The following is a 9,828-nucleotide window of genomic DNA, read 5'->3' on the forward strand; positions in this document are numbered from 1 at the left end:
TAATACTGAGCAAAATAATATTTATAAAGCGCCTTCTTAAAGAGAGGTTTAGATGAAATACTTCGAACAGAAGGAGGGAGGTCATTCCAGTAGTATTTACCAATAACGGTGGGGCAAAACTTCCTTATGTTTATTCTAAAGTGAGGAACAAACAATTGTTGGGTAGATGCACTTCGTGTAGAATAATTATGTTGCACAAGTACGAGAGATATTAAAAAATTACAAGGCTTATTGTCACTGATATGTTCATACATCAATAAACATGTTTATAATTTAACAATATCACGAAATTTAAGTAAACCTAAATTAACATAATGAGGAGTAATAGAAACTTGTAAAGGAACATCGTTCATTATTCTAACTGCTTTATTCTGTAATCGAATGAGTTGAGATGACGGGCTATCGTAATAATAATAATAATAATAATAATAATAATAATAATAATATAATAATAAATAAATATTTATATAGCGCCTATCCATGCCTGCTCTAGGCGCTGTACAATTCGCCAAAATGAGCTGTACTAATCTTAATAATTAAAAATGTGCATTTAAGAAAGTAATAGAAAGTAAAAATCGCTAAGAATAACAAGTTTTCTTAAAAAGATGAGTTTAGAAAGCATAGCAAACGAACCATTTGATTGTTTCATCGGAGTGAAAATCAAATGTAAAATTACAGTTTGTAAAATCTCCATTTGGTTCTTGTAATCGAATACTTTTACGCTCAAAAACCAAGTTCCAATACGTTTTTTGTAGCTCAAAAAACCAAGTTCCAACACGTTTTTTTGTAGCTCAAAAAACCAAGTTCCAATACGTTTTTTGTAGCTCAAAAAACCAAGTTCCAATACGTTTTTTGTAGCTCTTAATATTTTGATGTCATCTTGGTGTCGATTTGCATTGCTGTCAATCAAAGCTGCGCAAGAGGATTGACGTGCTACAGACTCTATGACATCACAACCTATTTTTAAGACAGCTTGGCACAATTCCTCATGACCGGAAGAGTATTTTCTGAAAGCGAGGCGCCTTCAAAAAAATAGCAAGGAATGTCACTATGCCACATATTATAGAGACCCAAAGCAAGGCTCGATCCAGGACCCTGGCGGCCATGATCCACTCCCAATGACGTAAGGTTAACTCGTATTCTGCCAGTTCCTCACCATTTTCATCCAGGACCCCAGTAAAGGGCACAGTACTTTCGCTGTCCCTTATTCCGTCAGATTCGAGGTTGTTAAGCATGACGTCATCACCATTAGTGTTGTGTCCATTCAAGTTTGTGGTCTGGACCGAGTTTGCGTAACGCAGGCCTGCGTAGTCAAGATTTTTCGATATTATGAACACGTTTTTGAGTTCAGCGACAAGTCCATCGTCCTTTCTCTCAAGATTCCCAGGGGTGGTTTCGTCTATAGCCGCGAAGGCTGCATTTCGCCTGGATGTCTGGTTGCCTTTGTACTCCGTTACGCGTTTGCTTCCTCTTCGTATGGATTTCTTGTGTTTAGGTTTTGGACAGCTTTTTTCGACGGTTTTCCTCAGAAGCACAACACGAGCCGTCCACTCCAGTAACAACTTTCTCATCCAGCGTGGCATTTTCTTGTTTTTGCCCGCGGTAAAGTTCAAAACCACGGTCGTTGCGAGAAGTGAAATACTGATTTCGACGCTGGTGGCAAAATAGTACTGACCGAGGAGCGGGAAATCAAACGAAGGGAAAATATTCGACGTGAGCTGCTGGAAAACTGTCATGGCAAGCAGCACAGTGATGCTCAGTCCAATCCTCTCTCCGCACTCTGGAGGGAGAATAAAACCCAGGAATATCATGGTGGAAATGAGAAAGCACGGGACGATCAAGTTAACACAGTACACGAAATACACGCGTCCAATCACTACGGTGACCGTGACGTCATCAAAAGCCTCGTAACGGTACTGGACAACGTTTCGTTTAGACGTGACCTCGATGATCTCCCATTCGCCATTGTTCACGTACTGACTGGATATCCCAGTCATGTTTTCTGGGCACATGCGTATATCCTTGCTGCTTGAAGCCCAAGAGCCGAACTTGAGCGAACACGTTTGCATGTCAAAAGGGAAGTAGGTGACATCTAAAGCGCAGACGGATTTGAACAGGGCGGGGCTTGTCCAATCGTTTTGCCCGTTTGATCGCATGATGACTTTAGTTTTGAATGTTGTTGGTCCACCACCGATACGGTCTTGAAGGTCAACACTAAAAATAGTGCATTTCATTGGTTAATTGCTTTGGCCTGGAGAGCATCACTAGGAGTGCTCTGACAAATTTACTATTCCATCAACATGCATATGGAGTGATTGAACTATTTTTAGTAACAATTTGTTTCCCGCGAACCTTTTTTTTGTGTGATTCGGAACTTTTTGTGCAGAAACACGGGCAGTATGTTTAATTTACATAATACTGACGGATTTGTTTTAGATTTTGAATGGTTCTGTCTCGTATTATTTAAACTATCGTCAGGTTCAACTGATTGACAGTTATGATATCGCCAGATTAAGTATTCGATTGAAGGCCTTTTGGCGAGTTGATCCTGGCTTCTCAGCTCCAAACTTGAACAGGTGTAGCCGCGTGGAGGGACAGAAAAAACCATTTTCCCTGTTGGTTTTGGCACATGAAAATACAAGGAATGTTCCTCTTTCTCAAATGTTAAAAGGGACTTGTTTGTAGGATAGTACAGAGTACAAAGTAATTACCTGAGGTCCCAGAGGAATAGAAACAGAGATCGATTCTAAAATGGCAATTGTTCTCGACGAAAACAATTATTTGAATTGCAAGGTCAGTTAAAAGGTATTTGTGAGTTGATTTAATTTAATCAATTCATATCTAACAAAATGGATTTATTTTGCTGAAAGAGCACACTACTACGTTGCAGATTCTCTCGTAGGCCCTTTGCACGATACGGTCACATGGTGAGGAATTAATTATGCTGGGACGCAAGTTACACAGTGGGACTTCCAAAACAAAGGAACTCGTACCAGTCCAGCCCGGATCGTGCAAAGGGCCTATCATGATGATTTCCTTACTTGTTGTACATGAGTATGTCTGGTACCCAGACCGTCTCGGCGCTCGTGTGGATGGTTTCGATGCCGCCATACTCCGAAGGATTCCATTTGAGAAACGGATTGTACCATTTCTGAGTGAGGAAAAGACAAGTTTATGTTCGTAATCATAGCGAGATTCAACCTAGTTTTACTTCGTTCTACTGCTAGCGCAAGGCTAGATTAAGTAAGCATTTTCTCAAACTCATCGTTTTAACAGAGGAAATCATGACCGTCAAGGTCATGATTTTAATTAGCATTGATTTTTGCGATTTTCTTTCTACGATTTCCCCCTAGTTTTAGCTTTGATTGAGAAGATAAATTTGAGATTGAAGACTGTTTGGCCACATTTCCAAACACCGCGAAGTTCGTCTTAAAGTAGCGTTAACATCCTCGGTGAAACACGGTCTTTCTTGTTTGATGTATTACTTGAAGTACGTCAAAAATACTCCGCAGCGTGCTTTATTTTCAACCCTCTTCTTCTTCTTAGTTTGTACTACCTCAAGCTATCAAGAATGTCGTATATTCTCAAATCCTCTTCCGGCTACTAGTAATATCTAAGAAGGATTCGTACGTAGATTAGATAGATAGAGCCAATTATTATTAGAAAAGGAAATTCCACCTAGTATTGCGAGAAAAGAACTAATTACCTGTCGAACCCAACCATAAACTGTGATTGTCTGCTCCTTTGCATTCTGAAACAGGAATAAACATCGTACATCAAGAGATTAGCGTTTATTTTTCTGCTCTGACTCAGGGTTAACGCTGAAGATGTTTTAGCGATGTTTAAACTGTTTACGCTGAAAGTGTCAGTGTTTCTTGTTTTGCTCTGATTGTCTGCTCCTCAGCATTCTGAAATAGGACTAAACGTCATAAATCAAGAGATTAGCGTTTCTTTTTTTTCTGACGCAGGGGTCACTCTAAAAATGTTTTACTCGCCAAAAGTGTTTTACCTCTCCGCTGACGCAGTACTCCTCTTTTGAAAATGTAGGCTAATTATCTTTGGTCGAGCGGGAGGAGGGACGTGGGATTTTTTAATATAATAATATATATGAAAAAAATTACTCGATTCTGATTGACTGAGAGCAGTGCATTTCAAGTGTATCACCAGTGCAGAAAGCGTAATACCAGTGCAAATTACACATCGTAATTGTAGATTATGATTGGTTGAAAGACAATAGGAAATTTTCTAAGCCAATGGTTAAGCCAATGTTATAACGTAAAATGACAAAAATTTTGTGCAGAAATTTAATTGAAAAAAGTTTTCTTGAATGAGAAAAAATGGCTTCAAGAAAGATCTTCCGGCACTTCTTCCACGCGAATGTTTTCCAAATCGAACGAGAAAAACCGTATGATCATCTTTACACATTTGCAGAATACGATTAAAAGTGAACCTACCACTTCTTTGATGGTGATGAGTTCGAAATCGAAAGACACTTTAACTTGCTCTGATTCATTGAGCCGCGGTAAAAAGTCTTTCCTGTAGTTGTCGAAGAGATTCTTGGAAAGATTCTTCCTCAAAGTGCTCATTTCAGCTTCTGCAAAGAGACACTTCTCATTTGATATGAAAGCACCACGTATATGCTAGCTAACCTTACTCTAATGTTGGCTGGAATCCAGTAATTTGAGCGCATTGCATCATGGAAGGGTCTGGAACTGAGAGTTACATGTTCTCGCTCGGCTCCAGTCCTCCTAAGTTGTCAGGCTCTCGTCCTTCTCTTTAATAGACCTTTTTCGCTTGGGCGGTTTGTTTTCCCATTACAAACCGCGTGACATTCTGTAGAGAATTTTTCTTTTATCCACCTTAAAATTATTTATTCCTATGCACACGACTATTCGAAAATTTGACAGGAAGAATTCTCAAGAGTATCATCACATGGTCTGAAATGGGCCAAAAAGCGCCCAGTCGAGAAAGGTGTATTGCTTTTTTCTTGCTCTCTTTCTTTAGGATGTTGTTCTGCTGTGATTTGTGAATCACAGCAGACCATCATCCTAAAGAAAGAGATCAGTGAAATCTACAGCGAAATTTTTTCTTGATGTCGCAGTAAAGAACAATTTATCGTTTTGATTTGGAACTCTTTTGTAAACCAAGTTCCGTTGTGGTCTTAGAAATGATAACAAGTATAAAAGGAAATGTCAGGGTTTATTATCGAAAAGAAATTGAAATTAACATGGGTCTTTGCAATGAGAATGCATTTTTGATAATCAAGCTGGTAGCTACGTTGATAGGTACGTTTCAACATTTAAATGAAGGTGGCCTTATTCGGAAAAGTTTGTTTACAAAACATGACGTGAGTAATGACATGTATTGACCGTAAAACATTTTGAGCTCAATGAATGAATCGATTCAATTAAGTTTGTAAGTTCATGAAAACCTGTTTTTGAATGAATTTCCAGGATTTCACAGGATTTTCGGCTGCCTGTTCAATGACATACGTACATACTTAACTTTTCCCCTCCTCAGTGGGTCTTTTCAGGATTCAACAATAATCAATACGTTAATATATATATATTGAAGGTGCGTGTTTCTAAGTGTTCATGGATATGACTAACACTGTTCCTCAGTAGGAAATAGCCAGCTATTGAGAATGATTTATGACGAAAAAATAACATTTTCTTGAAACATGTATGGTCTCTATAGAGATCTTGAAATAGGAACGTTTTATATCAACCAAATTTTTGCTGCGAAAAAACCTTCATCATTCAACCATCGAACTGTTTAGTTATATCGAGTGCTAAAACAAACGAGTGTGTGATCTTTTCCGACTCCAGAAGAAAGTTGTAGTCAATGGTTGCTGAATGTAAGAAATTTTAATCTACAGAAAAGCACTCTTTATTATTTAGCTCTAATTCTCACCTAATTGTTGTCAGATCTTTTCAAGACGACTTTATTGAGAAAGCCTATTAAAAATTGGATTTTTCAATAGCTTCTGATGTGAATTCGTCCCGTAATTCGCGCAAAAACTCTAACTTTTATTTATTCATTTGTAATTTATGCATGTGCATTCGTTAAATTAAATTTGACAGTTTGTTTCCCAACATAAAGTTTGCCAAAATGCAATTCTGGTATCATGCAGGTGTCAGCTTAAACATTTGAATTGAAACACCAAACAACATTTGCAAAATCTAGAAACTTGAAAAACACATTGATAATAATTTCCATGCTCGAGTCCATTCAAGTCGATCGATATCACCACTCCGTTTAACATATTATTTCGTTCCTCCTAGCGGTATATCTTAAGACATGACTGTGCAATGCCAAGTAAGACATTTTGATCATTTAGCTGAAGTTTAATTCATTTTCGATTAAAACGACGTCGCTGACACAGTATTAGTGACATGTCTTTAGCCTTGCTGAAATGACTCATCAAGTTTTTGATCTCAAACATATGACGACAGAATGGACAATTTGGCTAAAAACGTTTTGTTTAAACATTTAATAGCAAATAACCGTGTAAGTTATCAGCTTCTACATTTCATTTTAGTAAAAATGACCGACGCGTGCTCCTTAATTTCGGTTTTAATTATTAGTCTATGCTGATGTACTGTTCAATGCATGCTAAATTCATTCATGTTGACAACATTCAAAATTACGCCAGTGGCTAGTCAATCGATAACTAGCTGTGGGCTTACAAGAAAAAAAATCTCTCCATAATATAAGTTACTGTAAAATGTACTTCTTCAGTAAATACACGATGCCATCACAACGTCATGACTCGCTTTCGCCTTTCAGCGTTCAAGTTTTCAATTCCAGAAAGATTTCACTGCAAACACTCATACATTTGATTAAAAAGTTGCAAAAAAACTGTGCTATCAGCATTAATTTATAACCGCGATAGCCAGACGTGGTCATAGAAGTCGTTTATGGTTTAGCCGGGGGTGTCCTCTACTCCATGTGAAAAACTAAATGTGAAAAGTCTGGGACAGACCTGATTCCCTTTGTGACATGTTTTGATTATTTTACTGCAAGAAAAGCACATGGCTTGGAACACCAGCCATAGGTCTTTAAAATTGCGTGCGGTAATATTCTGCAAAGATCTGTTTTTAAAATTCTGAGAGCGGGCCAAGAGCTGCGATCGCAACTCGTTTTCATTGTGTCGTTAAAACTGTTCTGTTTAAAACAATTTCAGGGTCAAACTCAAGAAAAGCAAATATTTATATTTTTGTAGAAGGACTGCAGATTATTTTGAATATTTCAATAGAATGCAACGAAAAAAATTTACGTTCTGGTAATCCCCTTGTCAAATTTAATACGAGTTTGCGTTGCTTTGTTAAGGCAACACAATCGTCTCGCAATTTAAGAAAAAAAAATTCAAACGAATACTAACAAGGCGAAAGAAATGGGAAAAGATCTAAACTGCGGCGTCGAGGTTGACATTTCAAGAGTATATGTTACAAAAGAAGATCAAACAGTTGTTTTGTTGACTCAATATCGTTTTGGTCTTTTCCCGTTATAGGAATTAAAATCGTATTTGAAGTTAGTTACACTTAAACTTACGTTGGCCATCACAGAATGCTTGGAATGGAAGGAGCACGAGGCACAGAATACACATCAAAAACGCCATGGAAGATGTTGAAGACCTTTGAGTGTTACTGCGAAGTGATCTGAAATTCATCACCGTGACATCAAGTATAAATTTCTTTTGGCATCGTTTAATGTTTAATGAATCCTCTCAAGGCTCATTATACGACTCTACTTGACACCCTAAGGAAAAACGCTGTGCCTTGTTATTAACCGTGATAAATGGAAAACAAAAGTGTTGAAAAACATTGCAAAATTGAAACTGTGACACGTTCGATTAGTATGTTGGCGACACGCTGCGCATAAATAGAGTAACGAATTGAGCAATATTACCTGCGGAAGTCCGAACGTCAAATTCATGTTATTTTTTTCGGCCTATGTATACGACATGACGAGAAAATTTAAATTACGTTTGAGGTAGATATGTCGCTAATTGCGCAATGACCGAGTAATGTGCAGAACTTTCTTAAATTCTGCTCTGATAATGTGTTTAGTTAACTGCTTCGAACGAAGAGGCTGGCCCCTGAAATAAACGACTCTCAATCTGGTAAAGTCAGTACCTTCCAGAAAGTCAAGACCCTCCGAAAATACAGCGACTAACACATAAATGATTCAGCTTTAGGGCTTTTAAGGCTTATGTCCAAATGACGAGAAACGCACTAAGAAATAGCCGTGATGCAGTAGAATATTGAAAAAGGGACTTATCATCGAATCATAGCAACCGAAAACCAAGGAGCCGAGTGAGCAGGCACAAGTTTTTTTTCTTCTTCTTTTTTTTTGCCGTAGACATTTCGAGTGTAAAGTAAATTAAACATAGAGACTTTTAAATAAAAATTATGTATATGTTTTTACTTTAAGACGGGCCCTAGTTACCCTAATTATTTGGGATGGATGGTCCGAAAGAATAAAAGTGGCTCTTCAGAAGGAACTGAAACACGATTTTAAATTTCTTAAGGGCTTTCCTTTTCAGTTTTTCAAAATGCTATGACGATTTCGCTGCCTACAAAAACTGCAGGTGTAAAAATTGACAACCTGGATCTAAATTAATTTTAAGGTATATGACCTCCAAAAAAAGTCCGGGAACATGAAAACAGACAGCATAAACCGTTTTGTTGAAGAAACGGTATTAGTTATGTATTAAAGAACAACTCCCGACAAGATGTCCCGTGAGACCCGAGATCAGACGCGATTCGCCTTTGCGAGTCTCTAATTATGGTCATTACATTAATTTGCAAAACACTCGTGAAATTACTTTTTATTTTCACTCCGTCCACATAATCGTGTATAAGCGACAGTGCGAAACAAACTTGCAATTACTCGCGTACCTAGACTTAAAAGAATCCTTCCGCTCATTAACACCCCTTTTAAGTCTTTCCTTGATATTCAGAACTTGTGAGCAGGAAAAAAATCTTGAAAGGATATTTTATGCCTCTTGTGACCATGAAACTAGGAATGGCAAAACACAAATTTCCCTAGCCCTTTCACGTTCTCAGGTTTAAAAATCCTGAAATGTTGGTGTTACTTCAAAGCGATACGCTACAGTCAGTAGATTAGTTTCTTTAAAATGGTCACCTGCCTTGTTAAATATGCGTCAATGGCAGCAAGAAATGAATTTTATTCGCACCGAGGAGTTAATAAAGTTGTATTATTACAATAAGTGATAAACTTATCAACAGTCTCATTTTCTATATTACCAATGCCAGTTATGCTGGCATCGGCCACAGTGAGTTGAGGTCTTCCAAAGGAAATTGAGAAAATATTATAGCTTGTCCTGTGGCTGATGTTTAGCTGTGTATAATACACGGTTTTAAGACTGACTACACCTTTTGCTGTTCATTTACAGAAAATAAACATTCATTTGTTTCCAAGTTTCTTTCATTATGATCATTAAACTCTCATTAACACCAATATGACCTTCATTTGCGCGTAAGGAACGTTCAAGAAAAACATTTACATATGCATTAACATTCAAAATCATCAAAAGAAAAACAATACCTTCATTTGACATTCATTGACTGTAAATGTATTTTCATTTTGGTCGAAAAAAAATTCGTTGTCACGAAACGACAATAATTTACACTTTACGACATTCAGTTTTCAACAAAAGACTTTCAATAACACAATTTGCATGAGAACTAACATTCAATTGCATTATTATGCAACCATATCCATGAAGGTAACAATCTTTAATGCGGCGAGACAAACATTACAGCCATAATAACATTTATTTTTGAAAGATAGAATATCAAA

General features: G+C 37.4%; 2 protein-coding genes across 2 annotated transcripts in view; one reads left to right on the top strand and one right to left on the bottom strand.

The window, feature by feature from the left end:
- The window catches only part of LOC145463572 (uncharacterized), a 157,639-nt gene that overhangs the window by 66,979 nt on the left and 80,832 nt on the right, over positions 1-9,828 (top strand). The gene's annotated exons all lie outside the window — the stretch shown is intronic.
- LOC145463575 (neuronal acetylcholine receptor subunit alpha-10-like) lies at positions 765-8,378 on the bottom strand. The gene is made up of 5 exons (XM_081447343.1): positions 7,555-8,378; positions 4,455-4,594; positions 3,707-3,751; positions 3,042-3,151; positions 765-2,214 (listed from the first exon to the last, which is right to left on the bottom strand). The coding sequence occupies exons 1-5, from the start codon at positions 7,670-7,672 to the stop codon at positions 987-989; spliced, it is 1,641 nt and encodes a 546-aa protein (XP_081303469.1). The 5' UTR covers positions 7,673-8,378; the 3' UTR covers positions 765-986.

The sequence above is a fragment of the Orbicella franksi genome, chromosome 12 (assembly GCF_964199315.1).
Source record: "Orbicella franksi chromosome 12, jaOrbFran1.1, whole genome shotgun sequence".
NCBI classification, from domain to species: Eukaryota; Metazoa; Cnidaria; class Anthozoa; order Scleractinia; family Merulinidae; genus Orbicella; species Orbicella franksi.